Source organism: Diabrotica virgifera, chromosome 10, assembly GCF_917563875.1.
Source record: "Diabrotica virgifera virgifera chromosome 10, PGI_DIABVI_V3a".
NCBI lineage: Eukaryota > Metazoa > Arthropoda > Insecta > Coleoptera > Chrysomelidae > Diabrotica > Diabrotica virgifera.
This window is the reverse complement of record NC_065452.1, coordinates 59901402-59925983: the sequence shown is the minus strand read 5'-3', so window position 1 is coordinate 59925983 and position 24582 is coordinate 59901402. Positions and strand designations below refer to the sequence as shown.

The 24582-nt window shown below is 33.5% G+C and overlaps 1 protein-coding gene across 1 annotated transcript; it reads right to left on the bottom strand.

The window, feature by feature from the left end:
- Positions 1 to 320: 320 nt before the first annotated feature.
- Positions 321 to 23985, bottom strand: LOC126878500 (probable protein kinase DDB_G0291842). The gene is made up of 8 exons (XM_050641249.1): positions 23630 to 23985; positions 20948 to 21039; positions 20650 to 20773; positions 20016 to 20503; positions 16453 to 16660; positions 16204 to 16349; positions 10355 to 10569; positions 321 to 3280 (listed from the first exon to the last, which is right to left on the bottom strand). The coding sequence occupies exons 2-8, from the start codon at positions 20963 to 20965 to the stop codon at positions 3010 to 3012; spliced, it is 1470 nt and encodes a 489-aa protein (XP_050497206.1). The 5' UTR covers positions 20966 to 21039; positions 23630 to 23985; the 3' UTR covers positions 321 to 3009.
- Between the last annotated feature and the right edge of the window lie 597 nt (positions 23986 to 24582).

Below are 24582 nucleotides of genomic sequence, written 5' to 3'. Positions count from 1 at the left end.
ATACAGTGATGAGTGCGCTAATAACCGGCAAAATAACGCAAAAGATGGAAAACATATTAAGTTGTGAGATAAAAAGGAATGAAACTAGTGGAGGTGGGAAATTTAGCGATAAAAGCGTATAAATTTACATTATATTTATTGTTTCCCACCTTTAGACGTATCGGACGAGTTTGGCAACTGCCACTGTGACAGTTTTAGTTGACATACTACTCTGATACGTCTAAAGGTGGGAAACAATAAATAGAATGTAAGTTTATAGGGTTTTATCGCTAAATTTCCTACCTCTACTAGTTTCGTTTCTTTTTATCTCACAACTTAATATGTTTTTTATCTTTTGTGTTATTTTGCCTGTTATTAGCGCGCTCATCACTGTATATTAAAATCCCTTAAAGGGCTACATCAAAATCACAGAACGTTTTCGACCTGAAAAGATCATCATCAGGGCTGATACAGGTTTACCACATACCGAGCCACCAATTATACGTAGGCAAAAACCCTTTTAATTAAAATTATGATAGGTTTACCTTATGCATAATTTAAACTGATGAATGAAATTGTCTATGTATTATTGGTGGCTCAGTATGTGATAGACCTGTGTCAGCACTGATGATTATCTTTTCACATCGAAAACGTTCTGTGATTTTGATGTGGCCCTTTAAGGGCCACAATCCCTTTAAGGGATTTAATATACACTTTTTATAATAGATTTCCAGATATAATGGATTAGCCAGTACCAGATGAATGGCTAACATCAGATATTACTCCCATACATAAGAAAGGGGCCAAAAAATAACCACAAAACCTATAGGGGAATCGCAGTCATCAGCACGATTGGAAGATTATATTCCACGATATTAAGAAATGAAATAAAACACGAAATTCAAGGAAAGCAAGCTGAAGAACAATCTGGCTTTCGTGCGGGACGTTCAACGGTAGACAATCTCTTTCACTTTAAAAATAACACTAGAAAAAAGAATACAGAGAAATCAGGAAACCCACCTGGCTCTTATCGACCTAGAAAAAGCATATGATAGTGTCCCCAATAGAACTATGGAAGTCAACGAAAGACATCGGTATCGATGGAAAGTTCAAACAAGCAACTAAAATGTTATATGAGACCACTAACACCAGAATCAAAAATGGCAAAAATTTCACTGTGTCATTTAATACTTCAAAAGGCCTCTGACCAGGATGTTGTCTATCTCCCACTCTCTTTAAAATATACCTTGACCAATCCTTACAGAGGTGTACAAAAGCAGTAAAACCGATGGAACTGAAAGTGGGAAACGACTCCCTATTTACATTATACTTTGCGGACGACCAAGTTGTTATAAACCAAGATTAAGATGACTTAAGCTATATGATACGGAAGCTGAATGAACAATACCAACAGGCAGGATTAGTAATATATATGGATAAGTCAGAATACTTCATAGTGGGAAACAAAGACATTGAAAACCTACCATTGGAACAAGGTCATATTGTTGGTGTGAAACAATGCAAACATCTGGGGGCAATATTTAACAAACAAGGATGTGAAGATGAAATACAACACAGGATCAATAAGAAATTATTATTAGAAACATCACTAGATCCCTCAATTCAATTTTATGGGACAAAGATATCAGGAAGGAAACAAAGAGAAGAATGTATGAAAGTATAACGAAGAGCGCTACAATCTACAGTGCAGCAGTTTGGGACATAAGTGTAAGAAATAAAAAGTAGCTACTTAGTACGAAATGAAACAATTAGAGAAAGTATGAAGGTGGAAAAAACTATAATAGGCGATATTGAAAAGAGACAGCTGACATCGTTGGTCACGTTAAAAGAATGGCTTGCTGGCCGAGAAAAATATTAGAGTCGGTCCCACCGGAGAAAAGAAGAAGAGGACGACGACGGAGAAGCTGGAGGGACAATATTCAGGTGGCAATGGATTTTAGGCAGTTAGATGAAGATTGTGAGAAAATTGGAAGCTAGGTATGGAGAGTCGGTGACAGCCGTAGGAATGAAAGGAATGAAAAAAGTCGATTTATTTTTGCTTAAATGTTAATAAAAACCATGACGCAGAAAAACTTTCGATACCCACGAGATGGTACGCCTTTTCCATTGACTTTCCAGATCAGGCACGTAGCCAAGGGAGGGGTCCATGGGATCCGGACACCTTCCAAAACTGTCTCGGCTTTGGTATCAAGGCAGCAAGTTGATCCCCAAGTTATTTTTATTTTTTTTTTAAGTGAAACTAAATTATTATTTTTTACTAGACTATTCCTGTTTTTATTCAGTGTAGGTACGGGACAACTTATGTCCAATTTAAACATCAGATTTATCAAAAACGAAAATATTCTATCAGCATTTCAAATTCTTGAACTTTTACTTTTTATAGAAGACCATGTGTACTTTTTCTACGAAATCCTGTATTTCGTTAGTACTCACTAAATGGGACGCTAAAATGATATTAAAAATACAATGGTGTGAAAAATACAACTTACTAGGGTGAGATTGTCGTCATGTATGTAGATGTCATAATATCACCCTAGTAAGTTGTTTTGAATACCTAATTTCACCATTGCATCTTTAATATCATTTTAGCGTCCCTGATGATGTTAGTGACTACTAACAAAATATAGAATTTCGTTTTTTTACATTCTATCTTGCTCTTTAAAAATGTAAGTTTTACATGGTTAAAATATTTTAAATTTAAAAATATTTTTTAATTAAATGAGAAAATAATAACAAATTGCAATTTTTAAAATATTAACCCTAGAGTACTAATATGATATATACATAAATCAAATTTTGCATATGGATCTAAAATTAATTCTGAATATTTTTTCAATACCTTACCGTCTAATCTAACAAAAAATTTGAGTTGTGTTTGGACCCCCCTCAAGCACATTTCCTAGATACGTGCCTGCCCCAGATATTCGAGTTGCAAAATAGCGGCCAGTGATATTTCGATTATTAAATGTTTCTTTTCCTGGGGTAAACAATAAATAGTTAGTTTAGAAGTTATATGTCATCAGCTTGGCTACTATCTTCCTCAAAAGTGAGGGACATCTTATTTAATCTACATTTAGAAATTGGTGTGCTGTGGAATGCTCGTTGTTTATTCTCTTCGTCATCTAATTCCACAGCCAATATTTCGTTGGATGCGGTGAAATGATGAGCTGGATTTGCTGACGAACTGGTCCAGCAATCTTCACTCTCTGCGTTGGATTCTTCTCCACTAAATAACACCTTCGGAACTATATGGCATGTGGAGGATTTTGATCGTTCTAACCTATAAAATCCCCAGATATCTCATAATATATTACAGTACTTATAGTAAAATACTGATTCATCAATTATTCAACTGTATTTTTAGAGAAAGATTATAGACAAACTCTAACATGAAGTAAAACCACTTCTATGTAATTTATTTATTTATACGGGCAAGCCCAATTCGGTAATACATTAATAAGATATTGATAATTACAGTGTTGAATATATAAGAATAAAATGAGAGAGTACAAAACATTTAAAAAGACATGACAAAGTAAAATAATTACAGAACATTAATTACTAACAAATAACAAGGTTATGACATTGCTAAATATTTAATTTGGTTAAATGGTTCTTAAAAACATTAACAGAGTTACCAAAAAGTAAAAGGTCACCTAGGGAGTTAGCAAGTCTTAGTGTTCTAGGAACAAAAGTAAAATATGAGTAATTATATCTATGAAAAGAAATATGAAAGGTTTGAATTTGTCTTGTTGATCGTGGTGGAACAAACAACAATATTTTAGCAAGGAGTTCAGGGCAGTAATATATGCCATTGATAATATTAAACAATACTGTAAGATCTTTACGCTTCCTACGGACATCCAGAGAAGAGATATTCAAAAATCGTTCCATATCTGTATAATTATAATTGATGTGTTTTTTGAACCCAATATATCTAAGAAAATTATGTTGAACACTATCAAGTTTGTTCTTGAGGTGTAAATAATGTGGGGACCAAACTGGAGAACAGTAGTCAAGGTGCGTCCTGACTAAAGAACAATAGAGCATTTTAATAGCGAACACGTTCGTGAAATCACGAGTTGTCCTTTTAACAAAGCCAAGCATTTTCATGGATCTTTGAGTAATATTGTTGATGTGATGGTTAAAGCTCAGAGAGGAATCAAGAACAACACCTAAATCTTTAATTGAGTCTACCGTATCCAAAAATTGATCATTTATGGTATAATTAAATACTGATAAATGATGATTCCGACAAAACCGGATAATGTGACACTTGTTGACATTCAAATCCATCCCATTATCAAGACACCAGTTGGCTAAATTATCTAAATCTGATTGCAATGATATTGCATCATCTTGATTATTAATGATTTGATAACATTTAAGATCATCAGCGAATAAGAAAGCAGAAGTGTTAGAGAAGCAGGTGACGATGTCGTTAATATACAGGTTAAACAAAAGTGGACCCAAATGAGAGCCCTGAGGTACACCAGAGGTTACTAGAAAAGTGTTGGGAGTAATGATGATTAACCCTAACCTGCTGTGCTCTATTTGTTAGGTAACTGCCCCACCAGTTCAACACAGAACCTTCCACGCCATATAATTTGAGCTTATGCAACAAAAGATCATGGTTCACCCTATCAAAAGCCTTGGAGAAGTCAGTATACACTGAATCAATCTGCAACCCCCTCTCCAAAGCTTCAGACAAGGTATCAACATAAAGCAACAAACTAAGTTCTGCTGATTTACCACAAGAAAATCCGAACTGTTGAGAATTTAGTATCCAAGAGCAGTCATGATTAAGGTAATCAGTAACAATACTCTCAAATACCTTGGGAATTGTGCCGAGAATAGAAATAGGACGATAATTCGTTATGTCAGCTTTATTACCTGCTTTGTAAATTGGAGTGACATAGGATAGTTTCCAAAAGTCAGGAAATTCCCCCAACTGAAGGGATTTATTAAAAATATGATAAAGCGGCCGAGACAGAATAAAAGAGAATCGTTTAAGAAAAATGGGAGAAATACCATCTGGCCCAGGTCCCTTATTGACATTAAGAGTTGAAAGTTTTTCGTATATTTTTGAAATTGGTATAATATAGGAAGATACACAGACCTTAGACTGTATTAAATTGTCATTATGTTTAAGAGTTTTATTACTAAAAACTGAAGAGAAATGGCTAGCAAATAAATTTGCAATATCGTTGCCATTAGAGGCTAGTGTATTGTTGAGTGACATTGAGACAGGCATACTATTATTTTCTTTCTTACTGTTTACAAATTTCCAAAAATTTTTTGGATTAGCTTGGATCGAAATCTCAGTTGAATGTATATAATTAGCATAACAATTTTTTGATAAAATTTTGCACTGAGCTCTAAGTTGACTAAAACCTGCATAATTCTCAGGAGACCTGTTACTCTTGTAAATTAAATGGGCAGTCTTTTTGTCACGTATTAATTGTGTAAGTTCACTAGAATACCAACCAGGAAATTTCTTTGTACAAACTTTTTTCAATGGAACATACATATTAAGCACACAGTAAAGAATATCATAGAAAGTACCTATCATCTCGGAAAGTTCTTTATCAGTTATAAGACTGTCCCAATCAATTGCTTCTAAGTATTGATAAATGCAAGGAAGATTAGCTTTATGAAAATCATAGTAGTATTCACCATCGCCTGCAGTAGTGTTCTGATCAAAGTGTAGCTGTAAGATAGTTTCAAGTGGAGGATGATATAAGTCTGGAGGAATCAATAATCAACTGCCGAGGTTATCACAAGCTCTTCTGATGAGAGAACAAGGTCTAGAATAGCGCCTCTAGAATTGACAATGTTATTTGATTGGAATAGATTATGAAGAGCACACATATTTGAGATAACACCAATCGCCTCCGTTTCTGCAAACGATGTATTAGGTTTAGCAGTTGCCGATGAGCAGAAGTCTTCAAGTTCCCAATCAGCTGATGGCAGGTTGTAGTCACCAAAGAGGTAAAATTTAGAATTTGAATATTGTTCACCTATACTAATAAGCTGATCGAAGTGCACTTGGTACTTGTTAGGTGTAGACTTTCGTGGAATATACAATGCTCCCAAGATAAACTTACCACACAAGTGAACAAAAAGTTGCTCAATGGAGGAATCTGACGGAATAATTTTTACGGAAAATTTCTTCTTAGTGGCTATTAAAACTCCTCTTCCTCTTACAAATTTGCTAGATTCAGGTGTACGATCTTGTCTGAAAATGTTGTAATTTGTCAATCCAAGTTCAGCATCATTGAAATCGGCAGTAAGCCAAGTTTCTGTAAAAATGATTACATCGTAGGCACAGTTTGACACATTAATACTTAAATCAGTTAATTTGGTACGGAGTCCTCTAACGTTTTGGTAATAAAGAGATAGCTTGCCCGGATTTAGTGGTTTTTTTGGTTCCTTTGGACAATTTTTGGTACGTTATTGATATATTTAATTATTAGATCTTGTTCACCTGCATCTTGACGGGCTAGTAGTTCAGTCTTGACGGTGTCAAACAGTTTCCGTTGAGTAGGTGTTTGGTCAAGAGATATGAAGATCTTTTTCTCTCGACTAACCTTTATCTTGTTTTTAATTATCAAATGAACATCCTCATTTGAAGATAATATTAATTTGAGTGGTCGATGCCCATTTTTGTTTTTCTTGCCAAAACGTACCATTTTCATACCATCCAATTTAACAGAATCATCAGCAGTAGATAGAATATTTTTCACTTGTTCAACGTCTTCAGGAGTATTGTTTGGTTCAGGAAGATTAAATATGAGTAAATTGTTTGATCTCTTTTGACGTTCGTGTAATTCATATGTTACTTCCTCCATCGAGAAGGATGCTTTTTCCTTTTTTTAAAGTAGTGACTTCCTTTTTAAGGCTTTCCATTTCACGTAAAATCTTCGGTACACTTTTAAAAGAAGAGCGACATTCATTGCAGAAATAGATAAGAGTTCTTTTCTGCAGTATAACTGCACGAAGTTCAGAGGCGGCTAATCCTGTGCAATCTTCAGTTGGATGTGAGACTACATGACAACTGTCACAAGCGACATACTTATCCCCAAGTTTGTCCCTGCAGCAGTAACAAATGTCAGCCATTTACAGCGAATCAATCAGCCTAGGTCACAAATTATAAGTTATCTCCTGGACTATAACAGAAAACCATAAAGTGATTAACTGTTATCAGCTGTTTTGCTTATTGTTTTGTTTTTGCACTTTTTATTGCAAAAAGTGATAGAAATATGTTCAAAAACAGTATTGTATAACCACTATAAATATGTATAAATTTTCTTTTGACCAGTGAAGAAAATACTACAGAAATCACTGGCGAAATAGCGACATTTTTAAACGACTTCAAACCACATGAAATCAATAAAAACTAGCACAGACAATCATCAACACTGCCATTATCGACAATTTCAAGAAACGACTCGTGTGGTGTGTGTGTGTGTGTGTGTGTGTGTGTGTGTGTGTGTGTGTGTGTGTGTGTGTGTGTGTGTGTGTGTGTGTGTGTGTGTGTGTGTGTGTGTGTGTGTGTGTGTGTGTGTGTGTGTGTGTGTGTGTGTGTGTGTGTGTGTGTGTGTGTGTGTGTGTGTGTGTGTGTGTGTGTGTGTGTGTGTGTGTGTGTGTGTGTGTGTGTGTGTGTGTGTGTGTGTGTGTGTGTGTGTGTGTGTGTGTGTGTGTGTGTGTGTGTGTGTGTGTGTGTGTGTGTGTGTGTGTGTGTGTGTGTGTGTGTGTGTGTGTGTGTGTGTGTGTGTGTGTGTGTGTGTGTGTGTGTGTGTGTGTGTGTGTGTGTGTGTGTGTGTGTGTGTGTGTGTGTGTGTGTGTGTGTGTGTGTGTGTGTGTGTGTGTGTGTGTGTGTGTGTGTGTGTGTGTGTGTGTGTGTGTGTGTGTGTGTGTGTGTGTGTGTGTGTGTGTGTGTGTGTGTGTGTGTGTGTGTGTGTGTGTGTGTGTGTGTGTGTGTGTGTGTGTGTGTGTGTGTGTGTGTGTGTGTGTGTGTGTGTGTGTGTGTGTGTGTGTGTGTGTGTGTGTGTGTGTGTGTGTGTGTGTGTGTGTGTGTGTGTGTGTGTGTGTGTGTGTGTGTGTGTGTGTGTGTGTGTGTGTGTGTGTGTGTGTGTGTGTGTGTGTGTGTGTGTGTGTGTGTGTGTGTGTGTGTGTGTGTGTGTGTGTGTGTGTGTGTGTGTGTGTGTGTGTGTGTGTGTGTGTGTGTGTGTGTGTGTGTGTGTGTGTGTGTGTGTGTGTGTGTGTGTGTGTGTGTGTGTGTGTGTGTGTGTGTGTGTGTGTGTGTGTGTGTGTGTGTGTGTGTGTGTGTGTGTGTGTGTGTGTGTGTGTGTGTGTGTGTGTGTGTGTGTGTGTGTGTGTGTGTGTGTGTGTGTGTGTGTGTGTGTGTGTGTGTGTGTGTGTGTGTGTGTGTGTGTGTGTGTGTGTGTGTGTGTGTGTGTGTGTGTGTGTGTGTAAACCAACAAAACAAAAACCATTTATTCATTTTATATTTTTTTAAACTTTATATTTTATATTTTTGTGTGAACAAAAACCATTTATTCATTTTATATTTTTTTAAACTTTATATTTTATATTTTTGTGTGAACAAAAACCATTTATTCATTTCTCTTAAGCGAAATATCTTGAACCATGACACTTATTTTACATCAGTTTAATTGGCTCTTACCATTATATTAAGGTACCTACTTTTTGTACTGAACACATGGTATTTGAAATAATATTTTATAGATATCTCAAAATATAAAAATTTTGAGATTTGTACCTATGTAGTTCTTACATTTAGTCGGCGCACACAGTGGAGGCGGTTTCCGCTAGCGGGCAACGCTAGCGGGACCCGCTTTTAAACGTTTTCAAAAAGAATGCACGTCTTTAAATGTACACGAACATAGTCAAAGCAGGTCCGCGCGGGTCAACCGCCTCAACCCGCCTGACCGCTTTTGCTAGAATGAGAATTTAGTTTTTTCCGCGCGGTTTTAATGTTTACTGCAATGATAATTTAGTTTATTCGCTCTTTTATAATAAGAATTAATAGTTCTCCATGGATTAATTTTATAAATAATTGTACATTATAATAAACAAAAGTAATAAAGTCAATCTTATTGAAACCGTAATTTTGTGTGACTTAGGTATTTCTAAAACCATTCCAGTATTAACTATTAATTAAATCAGTCCTTGAAAAATAAATTTACAACAAAACTACTTACCTCAACGTTATAACAAGCCTTTCTTCCGGAAGGATAGCCTGCTTATGTAAATTACACCAGTTTTTAATTAAACGATACCCCTTCTTCTTCTTAAAGTGCCTATCCGTTCCGGATGTTGGCGATCATCATGGCTATCTTGACTTTGTCTACCGCAGCGCGGAACAGTTCAGTGGTAGTGGTATTATACCACTTTTGTAAATTTTGAAGCCAGGAAATGCGTCTTCTTCCCGGTCCTCTTTTACCATTTACATACCTTCCCTTGGAGAATCAGTTGGAGAAGGCCGTAACGTTCTTGATTTCTCATTACATGTCCTAGATATTCTAATTTTTTTGTTTTGATGGTTATGAGAAATTCACACTCTTTCCCCACTCTACGCAGGAATTCCACGTTAGTAATTCGGTCAACGCAGGATATACGTAAGATGCTCCTATAACACCACATTTCGAAAGCTTCGATCCGATTCATAGATGTAACAGTTAGTGTCCAAGCTTCCATTCCGTAGAGCAGAACTGTGAATGTGAATATATAGCATTTCAACAGACGGTATTTTGTTTTTAATGATATGTCTCGACTGTTGAAAATGGGTCTCATTCTAAAGTATGCTGCTTTCGCTTTTATTATTCGTAGTCCCATTCGGTATTTAAATTCGTACCCAGATATGTATATTCTCAACTCTTTCGATATTCTGTTGATTGACTGTAAGTTGAGCGTTTAATATTGTTTTTAACGATACTCCACTTTCTCCAAAATATATTTAAAAGTCTCTTGAGTCATTCTCATATACTGGAAGAATCGTTCATTACCTTTTAATTTTTGAAATAGATGATGATATTCTCCATAAATTAATCTTTCTCGATTAATAGGATGTACATCAACTCTCTTTCTTTTCAGTTTAGTCAAAACAGAATCTAAAGCAATTATATCATCATCGGAAGACGACATTTTGCTACAAGTAGTAGACGCAACTGCCAGATTTGAACGATCTCTCTCGCTTTTACCCGTCTTCACTGTGTTACCATACCCGCGCGCGAGAACCGCACGGTTTGCCCGCTAGCGGAAACCGCTTTCACTATGTGTGCCGCCTTAGGTGACGATATAAAGATTAAACAGAAAATAATGAACTTACATGGAATCCTGATGAATAAAACTAAGAAGTTCAAAATTGCTTTCTGGGGTAGTGTTTACGTGTAAGGAACCACCTTCCTTTTCGCCCGTCATTTCAGAGTGAGAACATGACGGCAAATTTAAGTACTCCGAAATGTTCTCTTTATTTTCAGTGGAATTTTGGCACGTTAACTTTTCAGTAATAAGTCCATCATTAATGTCATCCAAATTCTCTGTCTGAAAGTAGACACAAAATTTATTAAAACAATTTATAGATAAGTTACTACAAGATAATTTTTATCAATTTACTAATTTACGTGAGAAATAAGCCACAACTTAAGTTGATTTAAGTTTGATGATTTCTACTTCGAAAAATCGTTATCAAAATTTGATCCACTTGTTAGCAGTATTAGGGCTCGACTAGACTTGCATTGAAACCAATGGTGAAAATACACGATATTAAAATTGATAATATTGTTCTGAAGCTATTTCTTTGTGGATTTATGTAATTTATTATTCTATGAAAAATAAGCCACAATTTAATTTAAAAATGATTTTATTAGCGTTTCGTCTTCCACTTCGGACGTTGTTGTCAAAATACAAATTACATATTAATTTTTTAAGTTAAATTGTGGCTTATTTCCCATTTAGAATAATAAATTAAAATGGTAAAAAGTAAAATGGTAAAATGGTTAAAATGGTTACAAAATTATTTCTTTTTTGAATGTCTGCACTCAACTTACTGTGTACTGGCTTATGCTATTCATACTAGCCTATCCTCTGCCATTCTGCTAATGCTAATGTGTTCGTTCCACTCTTGTTTCTGTTTTGTCACCCACCATTTATATCTTCTACATTGCATGATCTTCTTATGTGTTCGCTTCTCTCCCTATCCAACAGACATTTCCCTGATATTGGTCGAAGTATTTTCATCTCTGTTGTCTCTAGTAGTCGTCTCGTTTTAGATGTGTCAGGTCTTGTCTCCTCCGTGTATGTCAATATAGGTCTAATTGCTGCTTTATAGATTCTTGCTTTTGTGTCTTGTCTTAGGTGTTTGTTCTTCCAGATTGTGTCATTAAGAGATCCCGCCGCTTTACTTGCTTTTAAGCTTTGTTGTCGTACTTCCTCTTCAACATCTCCGTAACTGGTTATATCTATTCTCAGATATGTAACCTTTGCTTCCTGTTTTATTATTTTCCCATCAATTTCGATTTTACATCGTAGTGGGTATTTAGATGTTGTCATACATTTGGTTTTTTCTGCTGATATTATCAAATTGTATTTCTTGGCTGTTGTATTGAAGATGTGTGTTAATCTTTGGAGATCGATTTCTGTTTTTGCGATTTCTCAAATACTAGGTTTTTAACTTTTGATGTCAAATATCTCTGGATCCTTAGATGATAGAAGATCCAATTTTTTACAGTAGTTGTACATAGATAATATCAAGTTCTTGGTAAAGTTTTATTGAAAAATGGCACAAAAGTAAAATAAAAAATAAGGCATTAGCTAAATAAAAAAAAAACCTAAACTTTTTTGGGTTTCTTTTGTCAAAGTATTTTAAAATGTTTTTAAATAAATGTTTTTTTCACTTCTTTACAAAAATCTACGCGGTACTAAACAATACATCTAGTTTCAAAATAAAAAAAATAAATTAAGTCTCTAAGTGCTTTGGTTACAGAGATATGTGACATAATGTTTACATTGTCCTTAAACGGGACTTCCGGGGCCCTTAATACAAACAATATAACCCGGTCTATATAGACATTTCAAATAACAAAAATTGCCGGAGAGCCAAATTTTGGTGGAGAGCTAGGGTATACCATAACAAATAAAGTTTAAAAAGTCCCCATTGATCCCATGTGTGCGTCAAAAGTTATTCGGGGTTAAAGGTCAAAATTTGAGATTTTTTGGATTTTTTTCGAAAACGGTAAGTTTTATCAAAAAAAAACTTTAAACCAAAGTTGTAGATCTTAAAATTCTCTACAAAAATAGTCCTTACTATTTTTTTCCTAAGAGTTGCCATTCCTGAGATATCGCGATTCAAAGAGTCACATTATACATGATATGCACACGTTTCCACACCACCTGTGAGGTAGTGTACTCGGCGCGTTTTTTTTTACCGTGGTTTTCCCTGTAGGCCTACTCCACTAACTGTTTTGACAATTTTAGGATAATTTAAGAAAACAATACCGGTCGAGTTCTAGATATTACCTTATTATTGATATTGATTATTGATATTGCTATTGATTATTAGGTTAACTACTGTTTTGATTTCTTTACATAGTTTTGGGAGTCACAACTTGGATAATACCCATTATATGAAGCGTATCATTTCCGTCCAAAGTATTTACATTAATGTCAGCATTGTCTGCAACATATTGGATGAATGTGCCTCTTTCTGGTGGTAAAATGTGAGGTGGATGACTGAAAACTGCTGCTGCTTCATAGTTCATTGTTTCACTGTAAGAGGCGCATAAACCAAGAGATGAAAAAATTTGTATGAGACGTTTCGAAGCAAACCGCCGATGAAAAAAAAACTGAAAGACCTAGCTGTAGTTTAGATTTAAAGGTTCTAGGCCGAACAGCTGTCATGATGCAGTGGCTAATATTCGTACAAACTAATTTTAGATGCTCTAAATTATGACGCTTGTTTTTTAAGATGACTTGTTCCAAAAAATATGACAATGATTCGGGAATATCGTTATTTATATCCTCGAACATTCTACCTGGTGGTGGGTACATAGTATTATCGAAAACACAAGATTGAATATCTTCACGAACAATTGCTGCTGCGGCTTTCAAAGTTTTTAACCGCTTGTCTTTTTTATCAGACCAGACTTGACTTAAAATATCTTGGTAATTGTCAATAAAACAAATAAATGTTAATTATAGTATTATCGAAAACACAAGATTGAATATCTTCACGAACAATTGCTGCTGCGGCTTTCAAAGTTTTTAACCGCTTGTCTTTTTTATCAGACCAGACTTGACTTAAAATATCTTGGTAATTGTCAATAAAACAAATAAATGTTAATTGTCCAGGCTTTTCTGTAATAATAATTCTACTACCATACTTCAATTTCAATCGTATTTTTATAGTTCTGTCATCTAAAACTACATCTTGACGAACATTCTTTAATTCATCCAACGAAAACTGGCAATCATCACTCGTTTCTATGAATTGAAACATTTTCTCCATCGCAGAGTTTACAGTTTCATCTTGTGGACGGCCAATTTTACGACCAGTATTAGGTTTTAAGAAAGTTTTGTAACAACTGTCATGGTATTTTGCATCAGCAGCGACTAAATCATACTCAAAATTAATACGTTCAAGAACAGCCTTCGAAACATCATCAGAACGATCTTTAGCTAATTTCGACAGGGATTCTTTGAATTTTAGTGTAGTCACGTTACGAATTATTTTTCGAAGATGCTGTGCTTTCTTTATCTCAGATTCTTCATTGGCTTCATTGCCACAAAATAAACAGTATTTTTTAAAACAAAGATGTGATTTACTTACTCGCGTTCTAGTATGAGGTGGACTTACTTTTGAAGTAGGTACTAGCCTGTTCCTCCTCACGTTGTCTTTTCACTGCAGCGATTGAAGTTTTCCGAATGTATGATTTTCTGCAATTCACGTGTATTGTAACGGATTTTTGAGTTCTGAAATACTCAATAAACTCATCACCTCTCTCGACACTAGCCTCGATTAAATTTGGCATTCCACGATCAACCACAACTGTTTTAGTTTCACTTAAAAGTTTATTGCAAATAAAGCAAAACTGAGACATTTTTAAAACTATAAAATTGTACAAATAATGGTAACGGTACTAAATGGTAACGGTACACAGGGGACGGTTTTGGGTCCAGTGCTTTTTGTGTTATACATGGACTTTTTATTTTCAGTTCTCAAAGAGGCTAATATTATATGCTATGCAGATGACACAGCCATTGTTGTTTGTGAGAGCACTTGGGAAAAAACTCTTACCATAGCAGAGGAAATCATGGCAAAAATTAAAAGTTGGTTTGATGTCAGTCTGCTTTCAATGAATATCGAGAAGTCCCACTTTATGTGCTTCACAATGAATGAAGCCACGTCACCAGAAATTTTAGCTCTTAAAGTACATAAATACACATGTAAGGATCACAAAAAATGTGATTGTCAAACTATTAAAGTTGTTGATAAAATTAAATACTTAGGAGTATTTTTTGACAAACACATGAAGTGGGAACCTCAAATTGAATATATTTGTGGTAAATTAAGAAAAATTATGTACAAATTTTACATTTTAAGAAAATGTTTAACAAAGGATACTATCATAAATATATATAAAGCCCTAGTCGAATCTATCCTAACATATGGAATATGTACCTGGGGTGCAGGTTATTCTAACGTTCTATCCCCCTTAATAATAACACAAAAAACAATTTTAAAAATCATTTTATTTAAAAAGAAATGTTTTTCTTCAGAAGATTTGTTTATAGAAGCAAATGTAATGCAGATTTTTCAACTTTATATTAAAACCATTGTCAGACTCTATTGTAATAATAAGTTACCAAAACCCAGCTCAAACCATCAATTTCTAACTAGATTTACTACTAATAATATGTTAACGACTACTACACCAATATATTACACGGCTGTTCAAAAAAGCTTACTCTTCACAGCTCCAAAAATATTTAACTCTTTACCTCAAGAATTTAAAAATAAAAAATTTATTAAGATAAAGAAATCACTTTCTAGCTGGATAAAAAATATAAAAATAAATAACATATTCTAGTAATAATGTAAAACTTTATAGAACATAGACATAGTCTTTTGTAAATCTTTATTAGGTTAAGTGAATTTTCTCTTGTTTTCTTAATAATCAGTTACCTCCATTAGATTAATTTTATTGATTATAATAAATAGAATAAGTACACACACAAACAATATGTTCATCGTGTACTTAGCATCTAAGTTTTTGCATGTAAACTGATTTTTTCTTGAAATAAAATTATTTTTTATTTTATTTATTTATTTAAAAAATGGTAGACGCTTGTAATAAGTACATACTTATATTCACTTGAACTGAACCTTTAGCACTAAAAGAAACAGATAATATTATGAACCAGACCTACGGACAATACTGTAGCCATTGCCTATAATAGACAATCTGTTCTTTTTTAAACAATGGTATAGCCAAATGTTTTTCAAGGCCACGTGGATAGAGGAAATTCAGTTTGGGACTGATTACCTTTTGAAGAAATATTTTCAGAATAGTATAATATACTATATAAAAGAGACACAAATAGGCATTTATATTTGTCTTAAGGGCCACATATGTATATACGTGGCTTATATGTGCATATAATGTATAAAGTAACTTTTAAAATCGCGATATCTCAGGAGTGGTAACTCTTAGGAAAAAAATTGTAAGGACAATTTTTGTAGAGAATGTTAAGATCTAAAACTTTGGTTTGAGGTTTTTTTTTTGATAAAACTTACCGTTTTCGAAAAAAATCCAAAAAATCTCAAATTTTGACCTTTGACCCCGAATAACTTTTGACGCACACATGGGATCGATGGGGACTTTTTAAACTTTATTTGTTATGGTTTACCCTAGCTCTCCACCAAAATTTGGCTCTCCGGTAATTTTTGTTATTTGCCAAGCATTTTGATGTCTAAGTTGACCGGATTAATATCTGTCAATGTCATGATATTGTTTTATAAATTATCTAGTAACAGTTGCTTCTGAAAATAGTTAATACCTAATAACAAAAATTTTTGGGTGAACCATAACTTTTGAAACTGTTGTATTATGCCACTGATACAAAACAATATCTTAAAAAATATCAAAATACGACATAAGGAAGTTTTAGAATACTTACAGTATAAATATTTCTAAGTCCGTCTTCAAATCTTTTAACTACCTCTTTCATGGAGCTGAATTGTAATATTTCCTTTGCTGACGGTCTTGTAGGATACCGAAATGTTGTCATGCGTTTAATTATTATTCTTAACGGATCAGAAGCTCCTAAAAAGGAATAAGACAAATATATTAATATAATTTAATAACATATCTACCTCAATTGATGGCAAACATTTCATTATTTTTATCTGCAACAGTCAATACTTACTTTCGTTTAGTTCGGGGGGATATTTTCTTTGTCTGAGTTCGTGCCATGCTGGACCACTACCAGGCAGTTCGATGTGACACACTAACTCTAATAAAGACAATCCTAATCCAAATATATCACAAGAAGGAGTGTATACTCCGCTGAGAACTTCTTGTGCCAAATATTTTGCATCTCCTTCTGATATTATTGATTTTTCTCGGTCAAGAGGCTGTAAAATAAATTAAAAACAAAATGAGTAATTAACCTCATATGGCAGAAAGGATTTGAATTGAAGAAAACCCATTTTCAAAATTGGAACAATTATACTCGGTATTTTGAAAATGGTGTCACCAGAGATAATAATGCGATAGATACAGGGTGTTTCATTGGGAAAGTAACATACGTTAACTGTAGAAAGATGACACTTAGGCGGTCTCAAAAATACCATACTTAATGGGTCTTACTTCATTAATAACAAAGATACTGGGTGTTTTATCTATTTTACCATTTTCTTATTCGGTTCATAACTTTTAACCACACTGTATATTTATTTTATGTTTGGCACGCAAATATTATTTAAGGTGTGCAATTAATTAATTTATTTACAATTGTAAAAAATCCAGGTATGGATTAAAAAATATCGGAAAAATTTTCCGACACAAACAAACACCCTGTAGATTAAATTTTTTTAAAATGGATTTTGCATTTGATAAAATTTAGTGGTATACTTTAAATTGTCGGCAAAATTATTTTTCTGGTAAAATTTTGAATTTGAATTCTGAAATTATGCGAATTGTGAGAGCTTGAAGTAGAAAAAAATTGAAATACAACTTACAATTTATTTACAATTATAAAAAATCCAGGGCGGGATTAAAAAATATTGGAAAAATGCTCCGACCCAAAAAAACACCCTGTACATTTTTTTTTATTAAATGGATTTTGCATTTAAAAAGAGAATGAAAAACTAAATTTAGTGGTATACCTTGAATTTTCGGCAAAATGATTTTTCTGGTAAAATTTTGAATTTGAATTCTGAAATTATGTGAATTGCGAGAGTTTAAAGTAAAAAAAACTAAAATGTGACCTTACTTTAATTAATACCATTATTTAATCTAAATTGATAAAATGTTAACATTTCAGTGTTTTTTATTATGGCGACAAATAATTCATAACGAGTATTCACCTTTAATTAATGAATAAATAACTATAGTACATAATTGTTCAAAATGGCCACCACCTTGTTGAAGACAAAGTCTTGCCCCTTTTTCTTCATTTCTTGAAAGGCTTGAAAGGGTTATTCTTCATTTCTTGAAAGGCGTCTCGAATCCGGTCAAGAAGTTCGTCCCTACTATTTATTTCCTCGTTATAAACTTTTTATTTTAGATATCCAAAAGTTATTTTTCAGCAATTTTTTTTTGTTTTTTTAATTTTTAAGATAGTTCATTGATTAAAGTTATGTATTTTTTGTGGACTCTTTATTATTTATTCATTAATTAAAGGTAAATATTTGTTATGAATTATTTGTCGCCATAATATAAAAATACTAAAATGTTCACATTTTACCAATGGTATTAATTAATGGTATACCATAACACCATAATGGTATTAACCATACCGTACCACCACTTACCGTAACACCATACCGTAACACCATAATGGTATTAATTAAAATTAAGTTACATTTTAATTTTTTTTTACTGCGAGCTCTCACAACTCACATAATTTCGGAATGGACAACCTAAGTCTTGACGTCACAAAATTGGGAGGAGCTTATATTTGGCTCCAAACAATTTTGTTTATAATGTTAAACACTCATAAGGAATTTTTAATTTATTGTTTACGTGGTTTGTGTGACAAAATAAGACTTTTCATTTAGGTATTTAGTTAAAGAAATGTGCCAATTAAGAGATTATTATTCGTTTTGGCCCAGGTGAGTTAATTTAATACAATGATTAGAACGAAAACAGTATTAAGGTTATGTTTATTTTCAATCACTAAGGAATAAAAACCACCTGAGCAAAAACGAATAAAAATCTCTTAATTAACACGTTTCTTTAACGAAATACGTAAATGAAGTCTTATTTTGCCACACTAAGCACATAAATGAAAAATTTCTTTTGACGATTTAACGTTAAAATCAAAATTGTTTGGAGCCAATATAAGCTCCTCCCAATTTTGTGACATTTGTGACGTCAGACTTAGGCTGTCCATTCAAATTCAAAATTTTACCCGAAAAGTAATTTTGCCGAAAATTCAAAGTATACCACTAAATTTACTTTTTTATCCTATTTCAAATGCAAAATCCATTTTAAAGAAATTTAATGCACAGGGTGTTTTTTGGGTCGGAACATTTCTCGCATATTTTTTAATCTGGCCCTTGATTTTTTATAATTGTAAATAAATTAAATGATTGGACACCTTAAAAAATATTCGGTGTTAAATATAAAATAAATATACAGCGTGGTTAACAAGTTGTAAGTGGTATTTCAATTTGTTTTCTACTTCGAGCTTTCGTAATTCACATAATTTCAGAATTCAAATTCAAAATTTGACCAGAAAAATCATTTTGCCGAAATTTTAAAGTATACCACTAAATTTAGTTTTTCATCATCTTTTCAAATGCAAAATCTATTTTAAAAAAATTTAACGTACAGGGTATTGTTTTTGGGTGGGACAATTTTTCCAATATTTTTTAGTCCGGCCCTGGATTTGTTCCAATTTTAAATAAATTAGTTGATTGTACACCTTAAATAATATTTGCGTGCCAAATATAAAATAAATATAGAGTGTGGTTAAAAAGTTATGAACCAAATAAGAAAATTGCAAAATAGATAAAACACCCAGTATCTTTGTTATTAACCTTTTCACTGCGGCTAGTTATAAAAGTAGTATGGTCTCTGGTATGGCTGTTTCATGCCTGTGCTGATCAACCCGGTTGTGACTGTTAATTTGTTGGTGTTAGATTCTTGAAATGTATGAATTTTTAAATGTATTGTAAATTTTGATATAACATGCCTAACTCTCTTCTATGGACAACCTAAAATACTCAAACAATATCTGATTCATGCGGTTGCCGCAGCGAATGCTGAAAAAGGCTACCCGTATTTAGGTGGTTCCCGTTGTACGGACCCGAAATTATTTTACGTGTATGTCCGGTTCCCACAGTGAAAAGGTTAATAAAGTAAGACCCATTAAGTATGGTATTTTTGAGACCGCCTAATTGTCCTCTTTCTACAGTTAACATATGTTACTTTCCCAATGAAACACCCTGTATAAGTGGCCCAAAGATTCTGAAAGAAGGTATGGAAAACTTCACAGAAAAAGGGATAAAAGTAAAAATAGAGGATGCCATAAAAGTGGGCAATAGACTAGTACAAAATATATATACACTACTCCCAGAAATTAACGCACCACCTTAAAAATGGGCCATTTTTGATGTTTCGAAATTCCTAAAACTGTTGTCCGATTTAAGTGATTTTTTTAATATGTAATAGCAAAGAAGACATACACTAAACACATACATATCTACGAAATGCCATAACATATACACAATACTCAAAATATATATATTTTTGAAAACTTACCAAGTTCATATCTATTAAGGTACCGAAGTCTGCTAACTTGAAAGTGATACCATGTATCATTATATTACTAGGTTTAACATCCAGGTGGATCAAAGATTTATCATGTAGGTATTCCAAAGCCTTACATGTATCATGTAGGGAATCCCACAGTAATGGTTCTTTTACAACATTTTTTCTTGCATAATCTGCAAGACTAACCTGGCATGCTTCAATGACCATATATAACTCGCTGGCCTCTTCCCAGGCCATGAAATACTCAACAAGATTCGGATGTTTTCCTACCTTCTCATTATTATTAATCTCTGCATACCTTTCTCTGGTACTTGTTGTGCTTTTTAGTTTTTTAATTGCATAGGTCCTTTGGTCAAATTTATTTCTTCCTTTAAAAACCAGTCCAAAACTACCCTCTCCTATATAACTATGTGAAGGGTATATCTGATTAAAATAGGAAGTTTCCAATGTCGTATCATAATGTGAATTTAGTTCCACTAAAAAAAAAATAACCATATAGAATGTAATTCAATTAATTATATAAATACAGGTTTTATTTACACAATTCTAGTATAGTCCTTTATTTTATATCGGAATTTATCATTTACAGTCTATAAATATTGCATGAGTACAAAGAACTTACCAATAGTATTCACATATGCTGGTTTGGGTTTTTCTTTGTTAGGATCTCTAAAAGTTTTTCTTGTACTCTGTTTACGTACTAGTGGTGGACACTTCAGCTGGTCACTTCTTTTCTGGTCACCTTCCTACAAACCAAGAATGATAATATAACAATTAGCAATTCATGCCATATGTCACGTCTGTATGAATCAGAAAGAAGATTAAAATGAAACAGACATAAAAAGAGTACAGTAGAACTGTGATGGGTATTCATTTTTATGAAGATGTTTTTATTTTTTATAAATATATTCATCACTTACCTCGTTTGTTTCTCGCATTTTAAAATTATTAATTATTGGTAATTATTATCACAGATATAGGTACTATTTAACTGCTAGTAGATCTGGGTGTTCTAAAAAAGATTAATATGTTTAATTTATTTAGTTTAATATACAGGTGAATATAAAATTATGCAATCATTTGATTTCAAGGTGTAAACATACGAATTGGTCAGAACATGACAGAAGCGGAATCGAAATATTATATTAAACCTTAAAAATAGATTAAAAGCTGCTACATATTCTCCACATTGCTTTATGGTGTGGAGAGTCGGACCCTTACAGAGACACTAATGAAAAAATTTGAGATGTAGAGCTACTATTGAATATTGTGGATAAGTTGGGTTGATCTAATAAGAAATGAAATAGTTTTACACTGAATGAAAAAGGGCACAGAAATAACAAAGCAATAAAAATTCGAAAGTTACAATATTTCGGCCATGTAATGAAACAATCAGATAGGTATAACTTTCTACACCTAATAATACAGAACCAGATCGCCAGAAGAAGACGCCGAAACTGAAGAACATACTGGCTCCGAAATCTCACTGAGAGTCATCCATAATCTTTTTTCGAGCAGATGTAAACAAATTTATTATTGGATTTCATATATTTGAGCATTCAACCTACTTCTATTTTAAATTTATTGGCAATATGATTCTCAATGTTGTTAGTAAGTGGATGCAAGCAGACAAGACAGAGACAAATGGAAAGAGCACAGGGAGATCTATGTTCAGCAGTGGATGCATACAAGTTGATGATGATGATGATGATTGCCAATGTTTGATAATTGGACAGGGTAATGAAAGAAAAAGAATATGTCCACCAAATGAATATAGAAGCTGTAACTAAATGAAAAAGTAAAAAAAACTATAAAATAAAAAGTATAGAAGTTGTATCAAATGAAATAATATTTATAAAAGTTGGCACCTTCATCAAGAAGTTTGTGAACAACTTAACACAGTCTCTGTGCATGACTCCAATTGAAGTCAAAGTGATACTTTAGTAGATGCGCATGACAGATCGGGAACAGTAACCTGTTGATTTTAAATGACCATATATTTTTACCAAGAATGACAGGAGTGGTGAGTTCTTTGTGAGCAGGCCAAGATCCACAACGGATTGTCGAGCCACTTATAATGATGACGATATATTTTTAATGCTCCTGGATATCAACTCTCACAACAAGTTAGCAGTGAATGTGTTAGAAGAAATATTGGAAGAGAAACAATTCAACTAGTTATCCTTAAAGAAGTACAGTAAAACCTGCCATATCCGGATCAATGTGGCGACAGACCGATCCGGATATGAAAAAATCTGGATATCAATCAAGTCCACTTCTTTTATAGTCTCTGAAACGTTTTCTCCTTCATACATTCCAGTAATCAACGCCGTCAATAACTTTCGTCGATAGACACGTTTTATAGATCCTATATTACATTATTTTGCCATCTTCTAGTTCGTTTGGGTCGAGATGAGAGGGTGTGTTGTACAACAGCAGGACTGACTTTCTCAGTATATTTCGGTAGATGAGGACGGCAGAACCGTCCGGATATGGGGAGGTCCGGATATGGCAGGTTGTACTGTACAATCTGAGATCACACAAAACATGAATCAAAAAACCCTTAGGTTTGATTTAAGTATTGGTAAGATCTTATCCACTTATACCTCGTCCAATTTACTTACCGTTGCATGTCATCCGCGCCATAGCCTGTGACACGATACCAACACGAAATATTTAGGCGGTGGGTGTGTTCTTTTTTAGAATCAAAATGATTCTAAAGGGGAACACACCTACCGTCTAGATATTTCGTGTTGGTATCGTGTCACAGGCTATGGCGCGGATGACGTGCAACGGTAAGTAAATTGGACGAGGTATATATGGTAAGATGGCATCCAAACTCTACAAACAGTTGTTAAGGATCTATTATAGTATACCAATTTTAAAATAAACCAATACTATAGTTCATCCATTTTGAAGATGATATTTTAAGTTTCTGACGCCTGATTCATGGGCATTTCGTGTCATCGCAGCTTGTCGTTGGTTAGAAATTATATATTCTATATTACAAATTAATTTCTAACCAATGACAAGGTGCAACGACACGAAAAACCCACGAATCTGGCGTCTGAAACTTGAAATCTTGTCATCTTGAAAGCGAATGAGGCAACCTGAATCAAAATACCTACTACAGCATGAAATCAACAACCTCACTCTTATTAGAAAATTAAAAAAAAATATCAAAAAATTAGAGTAAATCTCCTTAGAGTAAAAAAAATTGAATGTGACTTGATTGCTCTAGCTAGCTTGTTCAGGCTCTGTTTCTATAAGTAGACCAAATACTTAAAAATCTAAATGATCTTTGTGTCTCCTTAAAGATTTACAATAATCTGGAAATAGGTGATGACAACAGATCAAACAACTGATGAAACAACAGATTCCAAAACAACTTAAATTTCATTGCCATTAATCTTCCTACACAACATATATTATTATGTACTAGGTATAATAAGACATTAAAAATGTATACATACAACCTTATATTCCTTGAGAGTTTAGATTTAACATATAAATCTAAAAATTTTTAAGAAAAATGTATAACAAATTATCTACATCTTTAAAGCATCATATTACACACATGCACAAAAATCAATTATACATACCCCTCTAGGAGACTCCTATACTCCTATGTATAGCTTCTATATACTTAGGAGAAAAGTTAATATGGAAATACTGACATAGTTATTATACATTAGGTACATTCAAACATTTTTTAAAAAAGATACACAGTATCACTTTTTTAATTGACTTTTTAAGAATTAACAAGTTTTTAATAATGTTTCCTGAAATTCTTTGATTTTCGCGACGCAGCAGTATTTACCGGCATTCTAGTGTTTACTTATTTCTTTTCGTGATTCGTGAATCGTGAAAACTGCTGAAAAGGATGAAAACAAATCAGGTCACTACTTTCCACGCCAATCAAATGGTGGCAAAAACGGCGGGAATATTGAATTTACGGATTAAACTTTGATTTATGATGTACTTGCAGAGACTTGTTGCTGTTACGCAAACAAATCAGGTGAATTCAGGCCAATCAAGTGGTAGCGATATACGCGGGAATTTTAAATTTCGAAATATACTTTGATTTAGTTGTTTTGCGGTATTTGTGGTCCTATTTATAATTAGGAGTATATAATTGTTTCTGTATTTTCTCTTTACAATTAATAGGAATTGCAGATAATTCTGGCCAGTATAATTTCAAAGAAAAAGGCAAATTCAAAGGGTCTGACTCTATTGCCAGATCTATCCACAAATCTATCAGGGCAATTGCCAAAAAAATTTTTTAATAATTAACTGCAGTTAATATCAAAACGAGCAACAAATATTTATTCGTTCATGTTTTATATAAATCAAAAAATAGCAGAATCCATAAAATAATGTGATAAAAATGTAGTTTTCAAAGCTTTCTCTCTCTGTATGTTTGAAGCCTACAACGTAATTACATACAATTATAATCACATGGCAACACTGTCAGATTTAAATATTTCGTTCTGTGAAAATCAAATTCTGTCTACTATAAGCGTTTGGCCACACGGCCGGTTTTTCACGGCCGCCG